Genomic DNA, 17,881 nt, shown 5'->3' with positions numbered 1-17,881 from the left:
CTAGGAAGCAGAGGCCCGTGCTCTGATCTGATTTCTCGAGCTGACGGGGCCGGGGCCAGTGTGGGCTACACGGAGCCCCTCTCCCCCAGTCTCACTTACCCACCTGAGAGGATTAACAGCTGAGGCCAAAGCAGCAGGCTGGGGACTGAGCAAGTTAGTGCACTGTGGGTTGGGCGGGGGTGGGGAGCTGAGCCGTTGTACCCAGGCTGTTCCGTGACAAACCAGTGTCCTCGCACTGACTAGATGCAAAGATCCCCTCTCTGCAAAGATCTTCCCCCCAATGGGAAGCCCTTGAGAGTCTCCAGAGTCTCTGGCCTGGCCCTCTGGTCCCTCTGTGGGAAATGGAGCTTTCCATGGTCAGGGAGGGGTGAGGCAGTCCCATGTCTACCCCCCTCCCCGGCACCTCTCACTTTGCAGCCTAGGGACGGCTGCAAGGCGGCACCGTGCCCCCGGCCCGCCTCCACATACAAAGGAGGGAGGCAGGGGGAGTGTTGGAGGCATGGAGAAGGCCAAGAGCAGCAATGAGCCCTCTCAAAGAATCCCTGGGACCTCCATGTCTCACATGATTTCTGGTCATTTCTGGCCTGTCAAGGCTCCTGAACAGGCTAATGGGCAGCAGGGTCCAAGGTGCAGTCCTCGGAGATGGAGGGCGGCCTCCTCCACAGAAAGGAGGCCCACTAACCGGAGGCTTCGCTACCTCTCCTCAGCTGCCTGTCCAGGACTGCCCTGAATTCAAGCAAAATATCCTCTAGATGGGATGCTTTTTTCTAGCGTCCCTTCCCGAGTATCTTCTGTTTACGGCTTTTTTTTTTTTTTTCTAAACTTAGGGATTTATGACTTTCATGGTAATGGGTTCCATTCTACTTCCTCTGTGCCTATTTTTCTAATCTTTGTGGAGGCTTTCTTTACAAGAGTTTCTTAGTAAGTCAGGATATTTTTCCTTTTGAAACAAGTTGTCCTGCAAGTTAATGACTTGCGGTAGGTGTGGATGCTACCCAGAGACAAACAGGGGCTGGGAAGGGGATAACCAGGGTACAGCAGGGGAGAATCTTCTAGATTAAATAGAGCTGTGCAGAGGTCCCTTTAAGACCCTTGGCCAAGTCCTGTCTAGTGCCCTCCTGATGTTCGCAACATCCCTATCAGACGCCTAGGACCACTTGCAGGTACACGTGGTGTTTCCATGCCAAAGAATGCTCAGTGCTCACCCTGGGGACAGGTGCACACACACACGCACGCACAAGTTGGTGTGAACCAAACAATCCCAACATTGCTGACCTGGCTCTGAATAGGAGTAATTCTGTGTATCTTTTTCAAATGGTAAACTTTTGTTTAGTAACGAATTTACTTAATTTCCTGGTGGCATTGGTACCAAGGCCACGGGTCTGGTGCCTTCACATCCATGAAGAAGCCTTTAAGGAAACTTAAGCCAGTTCTTAGCCCAGGCACCCGAGGCCAAGCCTAGCCAAGAGAAGGGCGCGGTGGGGCCGAGGTCCCCACTGTCCCTGCTGGGGTCGCAGCCCGTGCTTGGGAACCCTCGCTCCCCCACTGGGAGGGCAGCACAAGTCTCAATTAGCTGCCGTGGAGCCGCCTGTCCAGGGCAAAATGCTGAGCGGATGCTGCCTCTGCTTTGTGCTCTGTTCACAGACCGGCTGCTGGAGCCGGGGCTCTATTCATTATTCAATTCAGCTGGCTCAGACGAGCCTTTCCATTTGCTCCTCCAGGAGGAATAACAAATCTAGAAATGCAATTCCATTTTGGTGTATTAAGATATCGATTCGCCTGGCGAGGGGAAGTGCATTCGTTCTGTCAGCCCTCCCGTGGGCAGGAAGGGGTTAACCAAATGTTTATCACAAGGCTGGCTTCAGAGTTGAAAGTAATGTGATCAGTAATGAATTTTGTGTTACATTAGGTTGTATAAATGGACAGACAAGCGCAGACAACAAGTGGCCAGGAGTCGGGGCTAATCTAATGATGTAAAAATAGAGACAGCACCAATTATACTAGGGGCCAGCTCCAGGCTCCTGCAGGGACTGCAAATGAATAGGTACAAATCAAATTACTCACTAATAGACGCACTACAAGAGGGGCAGTCAATGGTAAATGCATTAGAGCCTAGTGACCTCTCTGCTCTGCACAGCAGAATCCGAAAATTTGACTTCCATCTTAAAAGTGGGGGGCAGGGAGTGAGGTTCTCAAAGAAACTCTTGTTGGGTGAGGAACAGCAACTACGGCGCCCCCCAAACCAGTCCGTTGCCAGAAGGTACCTCCTGTCTGTGCTGACCTCTTGTCCTCAATTCAAGGCCTCCTGAGAGCTTGAGCACCAGGGGATGGGGGTGCGGTGTAAGGGAGCAACTTCTGGAGGGACAAACAGAGCAGTGGGACGAAGCCTTGCACGTAGGCAAAGACAGGAGGTTACATACCAACATACTTCACAGCCACGTGTCTCTCAGGGGTGGTGTGTTTTACAGCTACGTCAAGGGCTGTGTCTGTATTGAAAATAGAATATTTCTTTAAAGAGGATCACAACGTGGACCTTTCAGAGAGCAGCAAGTGCTGAAACCAAAGCGAGTAGGTATCAAAAATCTGGTTGGGCCACGGAGAGCCCTGCAAGAGGTTGTCGTGGTCTGTTCCACGGCGCAGCACATCCGGGCTTTCACGTAACGCTCACTAGCCTCGACTACTGTCACCCTTCCCTCCGTTCCTCCTGCCCCATGCTGCCTACATCCATGGATCATGGAGACATGCTCAAAGGCAGGAACCGTTTGCTCACATTCAGCTCTCTGTGGCTTGGGGAGAAACACAGTGTGAAACCAAAACATCTCCAAGCCTTCCGAGGACCCAGCCAGGCCCAGATGGAAACAGGACCCTGCTGGGCTTAGTCCACACTCCCCCCCCCCCACTCAGTGCTGTAAGCCCAGCACTACCGCACCCATCAAAGTCGAGACGGCATGCTGGTTCTGGCCAACTGGGGCCCAGAGATGATGGGAACATGCCAGCAGAATGAGCACAGGGAGGGCACAGAGTGGAAAAAGTCACCCGACACAAATGAAGCAACTGGATGTTGATCTTCCCCAAACTGAATTAAGCACATGGAGGGGTGGGATAGCAAGCTATCAAGCTACACTAAATACTACGTGGGGGGAGTTGGGGGAGGTCTGTGAAGCCTGGTGCTGGGGGATTCTGCCAGCAGATTAAAAAATTTATGCTTATGCAGTGGGCCTGCAGGTGCCTGGGGGCAGGGGTGGGTTCAAAGAGAAGTGGGCAGGAAGAAATCACCCAATGTCAGCGGTTAGGTGGCTGATTCTGATAGAGGTACTCGGCACTGCCTCCTTCTGCTACGTTCGGTCACATTGGCATGGCTTGGCGGGGCCCTGGATTCCTGAAGGGTCAGAGGGTCATTTCCAACTTCACTTCCTGTGTGTATGTGTCTCTCTCCTCTGTTACCAGCCATCAAGCCCAGGGGCTGGTCCGTACACTGCAGACCACCTCCTGAGGAGGCAGGAGGCAGAGACAAGCGCAGAGGGGAAGATGGGTATTTAGCCATCCATGACTGTGTTCAACTTTGTTCAGATCTCACACCTCACAGAAAGGTCAATGGTTAAAGGTGAATTCTTTGGCAGAGGAGGAAGAGCAGAGAGAAATACTCCCTCTTGTTAACCATTTACCTATGTTAATGTCTCCAGAGGAGGGCCCTTGTCTGGGGGTCCAACTGCCCTTCCCCACCCTCTTGTCCAGGCCTCTTCATTTTCCACAGGAACTCCTGCCTCCATGTTGGGCCAGTACCCGGAAAGGGGATTCTGAAGGTTCCCCAATGAAGTCACACTGGCACTTCCTCTTTGTTGACAGGAATTGGAGTGCTCTGGTTAAAGAATTCAGAGTAGACTGGGCAACTGAAAACTGTGCAGAGGAACTGCTCAGCCCTAAGCTCCCATTATAGCTCTGCCTCTGCCTGGGACTTCTAGCAGTCTTGGGAGACGGAGAGGGAGAGGGGGGGAGAGAGAGAGAGAGGAGGGAGAGGGGGAGACGGGGAGAGAGGGGAGAGGGAGAAGGGGAAGAGTGGGGACGAGAGAGACAGAGGCAGAGAGAGAGAGGGAGACGGGGGAGACAGAGAGAGGGAGACGGGGGGGGGGGAAGGGAGAGGGAGAGAGGGAGAAAGAGGGAAAGCGGGGGGCGGGGGGGGAGAGAAACGGTCTACCAAGAATCAGATTTGATAACTGGCTAGACACTAACAAGTGTGTCCTAAATATGGTAATTTTTCCCATTGCTCTGGCTGGCTCTCATTTACCTCTCGGGAGCCACAAAAGCCCATGCAGTCATTCAACAAACATTAGCTGGGGCTCCGCTTGGCTCTTGTTCCCAGTGCTGGATGCTGGGCAACGAGATGGCTGGTGGTTGGAGGTAACAAAGGGGAATCACACTCTGTCCAAGGCACCAGAATCAGGTTAAGACATGCAGTATGGGCAGTGTGGCTGAGGGAGGGGCTGAAGGGACCCCCCAGGGCTGAGCCCCCCCTGCCCCCCCCGGTGGCACGTAGAACAGAATCAGACACTGCTTGGTAAAGGAAAAGGCAACAGACACTACGTGTCTGGGGCCAAGTGTCCAGTGAGCAGGTGGTTCAGAAGTTCAGAGGAGAGAGAAAGGGCATTTGGCTGCATGGTCAGGGAGGGCTTCACAGAGGGGGTGTGATCGGAGCTCGGTCTAAAAAAGTGACTGGGCAGAGAGGGAGGGCGGAGGGGACTCTAACAGAACCAGGTGAGCAGGGCATGTGCTGCGGATGATGGGATGGTTTTGACAGGGGAGCGTGTTTGTGTGAAGGTGGTGGTGGTGGTGGTGAAGATGAATAAGAATAAGGGGTTATTGTGGACAAGCGAGTGGGAGAGCAGGTTGGAAAGGAGGGTGAGGAGGACCTGGAAGAGCCTTGAAATCTCACTGCAGGAGCCGAGGTGGAAACGTGTGGGCCCTGAGCACGTTGTGAGTAGGGCAATAGGACGACAGAACAGGCCCTGAACGTAAGAGCCCCCTTCCTCTTCTGGGGATCCCCTCTCATTCTGACTAGCGGGTGGGAGTCATTGAAATACCCTCTGATCAGGTGAGACTGTTGGGATCTTGAGAAACTCCTCCTAGACATATCTCTCTCTCTCCCTCTCTCTCTCTCTCATCCTGCTGTCAGCATTCTTGGGCTGTGTGAGCAGAGTCTCATTATTTAATGCTCCTGGGCTTCATTTCACTTCTTGTGAGGTTGCAGCTCAGGCTTCTTAACCTCAGCGCCCACTTTTTGGATTATGTGAATACATGGCAGACAGTGTAAACTCCTTTAGAGACACTGTGCCTCTTAGACCTGTTTTTTCTACATTTCCTGAGTCAAGTTTATAACAAGTTACTTTCCTTCTGTTTTGTGTGGATCCCAATTTCACAAATCTTTCTCATGGACAACTTTTATCATTTATATACACATGCACAACCTTATTTTCATTTTTCTAGCAATAACTAAAATAACTAGTATTGTAGGCCCTTGCACAATATTGCTTATCCATGGAGAATATAAGCTTTGTGAGCACTCCGTTGGCTGATGGGTCACTAAAGGGCCCCCATTATCTTGACCTGGTGTACAAAGAAACATCTGCAGCTGGGAGCAGGGTTGGTTGGGCACCACTAGGTGTGTGTTAAATCCCAGACGGAGGGTCACAGCTAGGACCCACAGGTGTGGGAGATCTGACCCAAGGAGCCTGAAGACCCACAGGCATGGGAGTGGGCACATCTGGCCAGGACTGGAAACCACCACCCGGGTTCAGAGCGCCCCCCACCCCCGCCCGGAGCAATATCCTCTGTCCAGTAAATCCCTGCAAGGAGGTTTGGTCCGAACACCAAGGACAACATAAGTAGGGCTGCCCCTGAAGATGCTATTGCTATAGTCCGTGGGACAGACCCTTAAGGAAAGAACTATTCTGATACCAGAATGAAGAAAAGTCAGCTAATTCCACTGTTTTATAGAGGCTGGGGTTCCAGCACCTCCTCAATATCTCATTTTGATCCTGTATTTTTTAGTTATGATCTGACTTCAAATCTTCCATCTTCCCTCCACTGTGAGTCGGAGAGAGGAGCATCTCCCTGGCAGTGTTGCGATGATTAAAGGACATTTCTGTGGCTCGCCTAGAGTCTAAAACATAGAAGCCACTTGGGAGACGTGGCCATTATCGTGGAGAGGAGTCAGTGAGAAGACAGATGCAGTGCTCCGTACGGCGGCACAGCGTCCAGCCCCTAATACACACGGGGAGCAGACGTTTCCACTTTGCCTGGTTTCTCCCGCCCGTGGCGTTGGAGAAGAAACTGAGCCAAGGTGGGAGAGGAACCTGCCCAGGCTTCCCCCCATTCCTTGACGAGGACTTCCAAATGCCGCTGAGAAGGGAAAAAACCAACATTCCTCCCAGTGTCAGTAGCTGGGTGCCTGGGATGGAAAGGACTCTCGGATTCGGCCTTTCCTACCAGTGGAAACTAGCGAGGAACAGGCCATCTGACACCGAACCGAGACACAGATGGCCACCCCCCGGTTCACGGGCAGCAGCGGCTTCCCCGTCACCCTCAGCGGCAGCGCTGTGGCCGCCCACGGCGCTGGGCTCTACGTCTGGGGGCTCCTATGTCTCTGGGGACCCTCAGCAATCATGGCAGCTGGGACTGGGCAAGCTGCAGTTTTGTCTTCACATCCTGAAAAGACCCATCGGATTCCTGGTCCAGCCCTGCTATGGGTGGGCCCGCGTGGGCAGCCGGAGAGAGGAGCCAGAGAGGGGCACACCCACAGTTTGGCCCTCTCGCCTCCTCCGGAGCTTTCACCTCTTTGAGGGTAGGAGCCATGCCTTACTTCTTCCCTACAGTGCCCAGCCCAGCGGGGAGAAACCCGCAGGTGTCCACAGAGAGCCTGCCTGCCCTCTGCGACCACGGAAGAAGGTGCAGGCCCGTTGAGGAGGTCACTGAGAGAAGACATGAAAAGCATTTTGCAGACATACTGTAGAAGGAGCAAAATTCCGGGGCCCGGGGCCCGATTCAGTAAAGCAAAGGGAAGGACTTAAGCGACAGGCTAAGTTACTTGGATGAAAGCGTTTGCCAGAGAGTAGAGGTGCCTAAAGGATAAGAGAATTAATTCACTGCCCCGTGCCCACAATTGTCACCTGAGCATGTGGCAACTTGAGATGGGACAGGGCTAGTATGGCCCCTACTGGAAATGCAGCTTTGGCACGAAAATGTTCCCAGCCCTCAGCGGTGGGGTGAGCGGGAGTTCCAAGGCCCATTGGAAGAGCTAATCCGAGAGGGAGGATACAGGGACCAATGCACTGGGTTATTTGCTTTGGGGTACACATCTGGTCAACTCCAATAACAATAGCTAACACTTATTATTAACATTGATTTCTACAGTCCTGAAATGAAAGATGGTATTAGCATGAGGCCGCACGCAAACACACACACACACACAAAATGCTCTTCGTTCCTCTCCTGCAGAACATAGGTGATCATCAGGTATTTATTCATCAACTTATTGAAACCTTCCTGTGACCATTTAAAAACTGTGTGCAATGTTCAAAATGTGCTTTTCACGTTAAGAAGGAGAAAAGACACAAGCCCTTTCAAGAAGTAAAAGTAGTTTCTGACAAATCTTTGGAAGAGCATTAGTTGAAAATAATCCTAATAATTAATATACATACAGGAAAACCGAGGGGATTTGGCCGAATAAATTAGAGCACTGTTTTCCAAACTGACGTATTGTGAAATCAATTTAGTGGGTCATGACTACGCTCTTAAAAAAATGTAAGAAAACAGAAAGTACTAGAATGCACTGCTTATAATACTGTTTGTGAAAGTTTTGTATGTTTGGGTAAGGAAGTAAATGTATGTCTGACAGAAGGCAAGAGGCAAAGATTGAGTCTGTAGTGTGATCCCCTAGAGTAACTGTTTCTGGACAAAATAGTCCGTTGAAGAGATTGTAGACAGAAAAAGATGAAGCCTTTTTCCTACCTTTAGTGCTGTGATTATAAAGGAGAAACGGTGTTCCTGGGGCTGTAGGAAGCCACAGTCAGGGGGAAGAGACAGTCCCTCTTGACCTTGAGAGCTGACTTAGTGAGCTCTTAAGAGTCAACAGCAGCAAAAGGAGGCTGCCTGCCACAGAGACCTGTCAAGCTGATCGGGGCTTGGGAACGAGTCCCGGGGCTTTTGCCGTTGGACGTGGGAGAGCGCAAAGAAGAAAGAACAAGCTTTAGCTAAAGATGGAAAGAGTTAAAGTCTAAAGAGAAAATGCACTTAATATGTATCCAGGTGTTTATGAAGATTTGTTGGTATTAGGTTATATCTACCTAGACACAAAACAACTGGAGTAAGTACATGTTTTGCTTATTTAAAAAATTCTATTTTTCTAGAAAAGGCAATATTGAAAGGAATGTCTGCTAAGCAGGAATTAATCAGGTTGTTTTGAGGGGGGCGACAGACAGAGGAGGGGCTGTGGGAGACAGCATTCCGGGCAGGAGCAGTAGGTGCAGGGGGCCTGGCGGGCAGAGAGAGCACTCGTGCTCAGGGACCCTCCGGGGAGTTCAGCTTGGCTGGAGCTCGCAGAGAGCAACAGGAGAGGAGTCTGGAGCCAGGGCAGTGGCTGGTCACGAAGGGCTTCGTACACAGTGAGATGGGGTGGACCAGGAGAAGGCCGGGGTTGTGGGAGAGGAGTGCAGCTTTTGGACATGTGGAAATGTCAGTAGGTGCCTGGATAAATGGTTCTGGAGTTCAGGAGAGAAAGCCAGCTTGGAGATTATTTGGAGATAGTCAGTTTAGAGGTAGTAATTGAGGCCCCAGAAGCAGAGGAGAGTGCCCTGTGCTGACTGAGGGTGAGGGAAGAGGGCCAAGATAGGGCTTTGAGAAATACACTTAAGGCCAACGGGGAAGGAAAACCCAGAAAAGGGAGGGAGGAGAAGTAGCCAGAGGCAGAAACAAACCAGGAGAGCGAGGTGGAAAGGGGCTCCGGGAGAGCACCTCAAGATCGCAGGGCATGGCTCACGGCGCTAAAGCCCCCGGCCCAGTGGTGACTTGGCTGGGGGGGGGGGGGGGGGGGGGGGGGCTTGCGGCTGTTGTGGTTGCGCAGGCTCTGGAGGCCAGGACTGTTCCTCCTCAGGAGGAGAGGGGGAGCTTGTTGTGGGGACTGGTGGGATCTGGGCGCGTGCAGTCAAGAGATTTCTTGAACAATGACCACCATTTTCTCTCTGAGGGTGAGAGACAAGATGGTGGGGTAAGAGACCTGAGGAGAATGGGGGAGTCTGAAATACTACCCGTGCAGAAGGCAAGAGACTGATTTCAAAACGATGGACTGAGCACATGTGCCATATTAAAAAAAAAAAAAAAAAAAAACAAAACAAAGCAAAAATGGAGGGAAAATATTAAAAAAGAAAACAAACTCATAGGGGACCAGAGATCTGTGGAATCTTTAAGAGAAGGAAACCAGACCAGAAGCCATAGCAGGAGGCAGGGGCTGCAGCAGAACTGCTCACATCTAGGCTGAATGCAGAATTCACTCACTCAGCAAATAGTGACCGCGGGCCTACTATGCGCCAGACACTGTCCTAGGTGCTGGTTGCTAGTTTCTGCTGCAAAAGACGAGCACAAACCGAGAACAGGAGGAGGGGCTACTGGAAAAATAGAGAAGGCTTCCCCTGGCTCACTGGAGAGTAGATGCCAGAAATCTCTAGAGGCACCAATCTGAACAGCTTGTGATTCTCCCTCAGCAAACCTAAGTGTAAGAGCAGAACTGGACTGACCTTGATTTGGAGTTCTGCTGAATGGGGACAATGGAAGGCTAACAGGGCCAAGGGGCGTGATGATATTGCAAGACAGCAACTCAGCCAGTTATTTCAGAGCAGATTTGCAAATTACACGTGTGATCTAATTAGACTAACCGGTCAGCAGCCCCCACAGAGGACAGAAGTAACACCTGCCTCCTAGGTGAACCGTGTTTTAAGACGGATAAGATAGAGATCTTATTAGGATGCGGGTGCAGACTCAGCGGGGCTGGGTGGGGCCCGAGACTATGCATTTCTAACCAGCTCCCAGGTAGAGATGGTGCTGTGGGTTCGCAGACCACTCTTTGAATAGCAAGGTCTTAAAAGGTTTTGCTTTACTTTGGGGGGATGGCTAACTTGCCCATGGTACAGCTTACTGGTGAGGAGCTGGAGCCAGCTGATGGCGACATTTTCAGGAATTCAGCTAGCCAACTGACACCATGTTGATGGCTTGAAATTGGCCGTAATGCGAGTTTTTATACTATAGAAATGTCCAAATGCTACCAAGCAGGGCCTTCCTGCTTCCCTCTGGAGAGCTGGTTGGTAAACAATTCCCAGACGTCACTGCAAAGCCTGTATAATAGTGGGGCATGCTCTAGAGTGGAGTTTGGTGTTGGGGGTCACGAGAGCATGCTCCATTCAGACCTCGATAAAGAGGCCATCGGTCGTGGTTGCGGGACTACACAGGGTGCCTGATGGAAGGCGCTACAGGACTGACTTTCTCGGCTGCCTCGGAGTACCTGACACAGGCAAACACGTAATGTCACCTTATCTGTAGGTCCTGTGAGCCACCGAGAGGAGCAGGGTGGTGGGGAGATAAGAGAGGGACGGGCTGCTAAGGCAAAGGGTGGCTTGCTGGAAACTCTCATCCAAATCACACCGCCTGTCCCAGGCCATTTCTGGGTGTGCTGGGCTGCCCCTCTGAGGCCCTGGGCCACACCAAGAAGCCTGGCACTTCAACTGGAGTTGCACAATGGGACAAGCGATTCTCAGCAATGGCAGAGGGGAAATGAGTTAATTTCCATAATATCTGCTTTACTTATTGACCTTTAAAATAGAGGTAGATTTTAAAAAATTGATACATTTAATATGGTCAGAAAACCCCAAATGAAACCCTTTTGGTGACAGTTTGGGGAGGAAAATGAAATCCCTCTGCTCAAGAAGGGCATCTCTTATTTTCTGACCTGTGGGTCATGCAGTTTTAATTTCCTCTCTCATCTCTTCTTCTTCTTTTTTTAATTTCACAAACCTGCTTAAGGCCACAAAGACACTCCGGAATCCCCCAGCTGTCTGGCCGATGAACTGCTGCCGGGTTTGTTCAGGCTACTGTTTGTGCCAGGCTGAAGTTCTCCAGCTCTGGCCCAGCGGACCTTTACATCTGTTTGCTGGCTGACACTGACGGGCTCCAAGGGCTGTCTGAGGGGAGCTGCCCCAGAGCTGCGTGAGCCCCAGCGAGGGCAGCTCCTGGGGAGTCTGGCGACACCAGGCCCTGGGGCATGTGGCAGGGGCTGGCAGGGGCCCCAGGGGGGCAGGGGGAAGGTGGTGCTGGGGGGAGTTGCAGAAAGGGAAAAGCTTCCCCCCTTCCGCCAGCTTCCGAGGAAAGTGGGCTCAGAGCCCGCCTCATCTGCAGAACAGAGGCACGGTGGGCTACCATCCCCGAGTTGGAGGGCTGGATGACGGGGACAGTGGTGGCGTGCACACGTCTGCACATGTGTGTGCACGCGGGAAGGGGGCATGGCTGGTCGCCGCTTCCAAGGGCCACATCTCCTCTCTCTCCAGGGAAGCAGGGGGTGTGGAAGGGGGCTGGCCCTCAGAGAGGGCCGTCCCCTGCGGCCTGGTGAGGCACTTCTCTATCCCCAGGCCCACTCCTTCTCTCCCCTTCTTGAGTCCATTCTGTCCATTTGCAGGGTACCGCGCAAGCACCGTGGGTGGGCCCAGAGCTAGCGCTGCACAGGAACACGAGGACTGAATGGGAGGGGAAGAAGAGAGGGAAGGGCTTAAGTGCCAACTAGCTACGGGACGGGGAGGGTCCACACGGAAGTGAGACGGACGTGGGATGACGTCAGGCAGTTCAAGTCCTGCCCCAAGGGCTTGCCTCTCTAAATCTTGCTGGCCCTGATTTCCTGCCCCAGGTTGTAAGTTTCTCCTCGCCGGGATCCTCTTTCCGGGTAGGCCGGTGCAGCGGGGGTGGTAATGTTCACAGTAAAGAACCGGTCGCCGGTCTATAGAGGCCTCGGGCAAGCGAGAGCGGGAAGGCCCACGGCCAGGATCTGCTCGACCCAGCAGGAAGTTCCTGTCGACCTCAGGAAGTGGGGAAGAGGCCTGCTGGGCGGTCTTTCTCGGGCCTAAAAGCTGGGCTAGAGCATGCACAGAGATGGAGGAGGAGGAGGTGCTTCGGGGAAGAGGAGGCAGAGGCTGTACTGTAACTGCGTGGAGATGGAAGAATCGTGGTCTTTCCTAACTGCATGCTGTGTGTGTGTCGTGCACATGTACGCTGCTTGCTGGGGCAGGGCTCACCCATCTTCTAAGGACGTCTTCTGACTGCTCTAGGATTCGAGAAGCTGCCCGGGCTCCGGCGGCTGGGCCCTCTCACAGGCGAGAGTGCAGGGGCAAAGGCAGCAGGAGAAAAAGCAGCCTGGGGGCTCAAACCAGCCCTGCCTGCTTCGCGCTTGCTCCCTCCAGGCCGGCAGGCCCCACTGATGCTTGCTAGTCCAACAGCCTCAGGCGTGCAGGAGATCTGCTGCCTCCACGCTCCGAGCCTTAGGGCTGCCAAGGTTGTCCCTTCCCTTGGAGAAGGTGTCCTTTCGGCAGCCGCATATACGACACAGTTGCGCTTATCACCGCATTTTTACATGTGTTATTCCACGTAGGAGGGGTCACCGGGGCCCGGTGCACTCCTTCACACAGGGCTCTCCCATACCAGAGACTTCCAAACTGAGGGCAGTCAGAGTGCGAACCAAAGAAACACACGGTTAGAACAAACGGACACCGTCTCCCGCCAGAGAAGGCCTACGCCCACACGGGCCCGTCCTGACCGCGTCAGGCTGGAAGTGTGAGGCCACCTTTACCTGTTCCGGATCCCACCACGTCCCGGCTCGGCGACTCGGCCATGGCATCCGCGAGCCGCTCCCGCAGGCCTTCCTCTGTGTGCTCCATGGAGGACATGTGCCGCAGCCCAAAGCCCTCGGGCCAGCTCCCACACACCTCCAGCAGGGTCACGCTCCGGTCAAAGGTACCTGCGGCACACACGGGACATCGACCTTGAGTCCGTGCTTTGAGAGAGCGGCCCGTTCTTCTGTGCACCCACCACCAGCTCTCCCCACCCTACCCGCCCCCCGCGGGGTCCCCTTCAGCGCTTCTCCAGGCTGGACGCAGGAGACACCACCACGACACCCGGGTGGGAAGGCAGAATGAAGCAGTGCGTGCCACGGGATCAGACAGGGTAGGCTTCCAGAAAAAAGACCTCAGAAGTAGGTCAAGGGCAGAGCACCTCCTTGCCAGGTTCAGCCCAAACACCTCTACTTTTCTTTCTTTGAGGCAATAGGGCTTCCCTAACAGTTCATTTAAAAAAGGGGCTACGGGGCTTTTAAAGCTTCAGAAAAGTTTTCCATACCAGTCCATCCTCTGTAGCAAACCTCCTCGTGTTACATCTGAGGCTCAGAGAAGTTACGACCCAAGATCCAGCAGCGGGTTTGTGACAGACCTGGTTCAAGAACTCCTATCACCTGATGCCTCAATCTAGAGCTCGTTCTACTCTGCCGCACGCAGTCCCCTAGCTGCCCAAGGACAGACGGACAACGGGGGCACCATTTGGGGGATGCCAGCAACAGCACTGGGTGATAGAATCTTCAGCAAAAATTGTTCCTTAACCCGAAGCCGCTCTCCAATTCCAAGACGTACATGGCACTCTGCTCAGTGCCAAGATGAAATCTTACATGCAAGATCACTTCAAAGTCTAAATTTAAATTATTCTCCTCTATTATACAGCAAGTCTTCTGTGAAAGCTTATTTCGTCTACTCTCTCTTGGAAGGAGATTATCGTCATGCTCTGTTGCTTTAAGCACATACCATTTTCCCAGTGATTGGGTAACTGAATCCACTGCATTTATTGGGCTAGGTTCCTGCCAGCACCAGGAAGATGGGGAAAAAATGCAAATGCCAGTGTTTCCTGAAGTTAAAAGTACGCGCAACACACACTTTTTATCAGGCCTTGCTTCTCCTCTTTGATCAGCCGTCAGAAACTATCTTCCCTAGGCGGTCAGGACTGGGCAACGTCAGCACACACTCTCTGCCAATGACAGGTGGTAATAGAGAGGGTGCGAGCCCCAGCCCCGGCGGGCGGCCCTGCCTCTGATAATGGCCAAAGCACTGAGGTGATAACCGTTAGTAAACACTCCGACAGCCGGTGACTCCATACATCAGCAAAGAGGGCCAGATAATCCTGAGCTCTTCGGACCAGACAAAGGCCCTTGGCCCGCCCGCTGGGATTTATATGTGTGGCAAGGGTCACCACCGGCTCCTGAATGTCATCAGCCAAGTTTGGCTTTGATTTATCTCTTGCCTAATTGTGGGGTGGATTCCTGGTGCCGGGAGGATGGGTAACATCTATAAATGTATCTCCCCAAGAGAGGGAGGCCCACCTTGGGACTGGGTTGCGGGTTACGTCGACTTGTCAGGTGGGACCCAGGAACGGGGAGCTGCCTGATACCACCTTCTCTCTTCATCAAGTAGGGTCAGGATGGATCTGGGGAGCCAGGCGCTGGTAGTGGGGGTGGGGCGCTCAAGCGTCAGCCCTCCAAGGGCCTCAACCGGGCAGCCCCGCCTTGGCAGTACCAAGCCCAGAGCCAACCCGAGACCAGCATTAGCAACAACTCAAAGGTGCCCAGGCCCTAAGGACACACAGGGACTAATGACATAAGCTAAGCTTTTGATTCCACTCCCCACTCACTAAGTGATGTTAGGCAAGTCCCTCTATCTCCTTTTTCCATCTCTGAAGTAGAACTAATAAGCCTGCCTCGAAGGAATGAAAGATTAAGCCAGGTTCCTGCCCGGAGCCTGTGTTCTCCTTCGGTGCTGCCCCACTCTTAACCGACAAGATCAAGAGCTGTAGCATCATGGTGACTCTGAAGAGTCTGCCTGGGACATGCACGCCTGGTGATTGCCAGATGAGGGAATTAGTAATGAAACATGGACACTCCTCCCCCTTGTACCCTCAGGGCTGCCGTGGCAGCTTTCTTATGGACAGACATGTCTCAGAGTCTGCCTCAAGAGCGGGGACGCCCTTACCTTCTGTCACTTCACAAGAGCAGTGTGCCTGCCCCTAAAAGGTGCTCAGTCAGAGTTAGTACACGCCGCTCTTAGAGGTCAGGGCAGCTAAGCAGATAGCGGGGCCAAGAGGAAGAAGAAAACAACATAAGCCAGCAAGATGTTATGACAAGAAGGGTTCAGGTAAGAGGGTGGGCCTGGCCTACGACAGACAGCAAAGGCCAGCAGAGCATGTGGTATTTTAGGGACAAAACAACAGCAGACAGGAGAAAAAGAAATCATGAGCTGGTGGAGAATGGAAATAGAGCTGGACTGAAATGTAGGCTCTCAACACATATTAACTCGTGGGTCTGGGCAAGTTCTTTACCTTTCTGAGCCTCTGATTCCGCATCCATAAAAATGGAAAACCAATACAACCCTATAGGGTTGTTGTGATAATTGCACTAGATAAATACACAATCAATCCCCTGGCACATAATGGGTGTGCTCTTGTATATGTTAATAATAGCAAATACGTACAACTTTATACCATTGGAAGCATGATCATAAATGTTGACGATCACAACAATCCTGAGAGGTAGAGTAGGTACTACCTCCAATTATTATGGGAGAGGAGCTGGAAGCTCAGAGAGAGTAAACGGCAGGCTCGAAGTCTCTAAGTGACAGGCCCCTAATTCTTAGCTTGGAGTTCGTTCTATTGGTTTACACGTTGCTTCTCCTGGCTGCATCTGCAGTGGAGAATTGTTATTTTTTTTTTAATTTAATTCATTAACATACTATGTATTATGAGTTTCAGAGGTAGAGGTCAGTGATTCATCAGTCTTATATGATACCCAGTGCTCATTACATCACGTGCCCTCCTTAATGCCCATCACCCAGTTACCCCATCCCCCCACCTCCCTCCCCTCCAGCAACCCTCAGTTTGTTTCCTAGAGTTACGTGTCTCTTACGGTTTGTCTCCTTCTCTGATTTCATCCTACTTTATTTTTCCATCCCTTCCAGTGGAGAACTGTTATAGGGAGAAATCACCTTTATCTTCCTAACTTATTCTGCGGACTCTTGTCACCTTCAACCGATACCTTTAAAAAGTCTTTCCCACTCCCCACCAGCCCAGCTTCCTTGGAGTATCACCATAATGCTGATGAGTCTCCTGTCTGTTGGATGGCACACGGGAGGGAAAAAACACTGATGGAAGATCTAATCTGTTCTCTCTTCACATGGGCATTGCTAGGAGGGTGCAGGTAGGAGGCTGGGGATACAAACAGTGTCCGGCAGGGGAGCACTGGATCGTCTCTACTGTCCTGAGAAGTCACAGAGAGGACCTATTGTGCTGGAAGGATCCCCCCAGAGGCTCTGCAGTGCCCCCTTCCTTGTCCTTGCCTTCCACCCCTGCCAGTGCAGATGAGGACAGCAAAGGAGCTCATGGACTGTCCCGGGCCCGGAGTGAGAGAGCTGCAGGCGTGTGCGTGTCAGCAAGGGCTGGGGTTAAGAGGCCAAGCCCTTGGACAATGAGGTCACCTCTGCGCTCTTAGGCGACTGTACATCGTGCCAGTGTTGTCTGCACGGCTATCATTCATCGGGTCGGCCCCGAGACACTCCACCAGATGAGCCGGCCCTCTGAGTCCCATTATGGGAGACAGGGTCAGTTTCAAGGGGAGAAGACACTTAGCGCAGGCTGTTTGCAAAGCACAAAATATACGTACTTAGATCTTTTGCTGAAGCAATGCTCTGCGGGTTGCAAAGCCCCCTCATATTATTTCAATTAACTCACACGTTCCTCAAATATTGATTAGCGTCCACTATGATATGAGTCAAGCATGGCACTGAGATACAGAGTGAGCCCCCCCCCCAAAAAAAGTTCATGGTCCTTCACAACACTCTGGGAAGCAGCAATGGTCACCATTTTACAGATCTGTATTTTACTGAGGCTGAGGGAGAGAGGTGAGGTAACTGAAGGGCACGGGTTTAGGTGTGACAGTCTTGCTCTGAGGCTTCTTGGGAGCCCCTTCCTTTAGGCTGCCTCCCACCTTATTCTCTGCACAGCATTTTCTAAGATTTGGTTCAAGTCTCACCTGCTCGGTGAAACCCTGAGTGACCACGCAGGTTATAATGAGAGCTGTTCCAGAAAGTCTGTTTGCACGGCAGGTTCTTTACCTTTCAGGTGAAGCTGATTAAAGTTCTGAACTTGCCCGAAAAATGTATGTTTGCATACATAAAATTATGTAAGCAATTTCATAGAACGTTGTAAAGCAATTATGGTTCTGTATGGTTCTCTGAAGTCCATCTTCAGATCCCAGGTTAATGAGATCAGTTCCATGGGGTCATTCCCATCCTGCCTTGTGTTATTCTCATGATCTGCTCTCCAACCTAGTGTAGAAGCTCCTCGAGGGCATGGATTCCTCCATAACCCATCAGTCTGTAATAAGTACAGGACTTTGTGCATCATGCTTACTCAAAATATGTTTGCTTATTAACTGATTAGGACCATCTAAGAAATCAGACAGTCGCTTTGGAGTCAATACCCTTTGGGTAGGATCCCGGCGCCTAAACATCTAGGGCCAGGATTGGGAGGAATGAGCTGGATGTAGGCAGAAAAGGGAGCTAAAATTAAATAAGAGGAAGGAAGGAGGTTATAAGTGAGCAGAAAACAATGTCACGGTATCACTCTGCTGCCTTCTGTGCATTTATTTTAGATTGGAGACCCCGGGAACTGGAAGAACCGAACCACCTGCCTTGGATGGCACAGAGAGCCAGGCTCATACAGGTGAGCTTCCCGAATCCTGCTTTCCAGCTTGGCATCCTGTGTTACA

General features: G+C 52.0%; 1 protein-coding gene and 1 long non-coding RNA gene across 10 annotated transcripts in view; one reads left to right on the top strand and one right to left on the bottom strand.

Annotated features, from left to right (window-relative positions):
- The window catches only part of BCAS3 (BCAS3 microtubule associated cell migration factor), a 598,224-nt gene that overhangs the window by 10,552 nt on the left and 569,791 nt on the right, over positions 1-17,881 (bottom strand). For 4 of the 9 annotated variants that reach the window (XM_035026671.1, XM_035026672.1, XM_035026670.1 and 1 more), the window contains 2 exons: positions 12,875-13,042; positions 2,421-2,486 (listed from right to left, as the gene is read on the bottom strand). The exons of 1 other annotated variant lie outside the window; for it this stretch is intronic. In XM_035026671.1, coding sequence (XP_034882562.1) covers positions 2,421-2,486; positions 12,875-13,042 — 234 coding nt within the window. The remainder of the gene's footprint in view (positions 1-2,420; positions 2,487-12,874; positions 13,043-17,881) is intronic. 4 more of the 9 variants (XM_035026675.1, XM_035026674.1, XM_035026677.1 and 1 more) reach the window with 1 other exon arrangement.
- The window catches only part of LOC118024668, a 40,985-nt gene that overhangs the window by 17,461 nt on the left and 5,643 nt on the right, over positions 1-17,881 (top strand). The window contains exon 2 of the long non-coding RNA XR_004683164.1: positions 17,765-17,835. This is a non-coding gene — a long non-coding RNA (uncharacterized LOC118024668). The remainder of the gene's footprint in view (positions 1-17,764; positions 17,836-17,881) is intronic.

This window comes from Mirounga leonina, unplaced genomic scaffold (assembly GCF_011800145.1).
Source record: "Mirounga leonina isolate KUSES-001 unplaced genomic scaffold, KU_Mleo_1.0 Mir_200, whole genome shotgun sequence".
NCBI lineage: Eukaryota > Metazoa > Chordata > Mammalia > Carnivora > Phocidae > Mirounga > Mirounga leonina.
The sequence above is the reverse complement of the archived record's forward strand: the minus strand, read 5'-3'. Positions and strand labels throughout refer to the sequence as shown.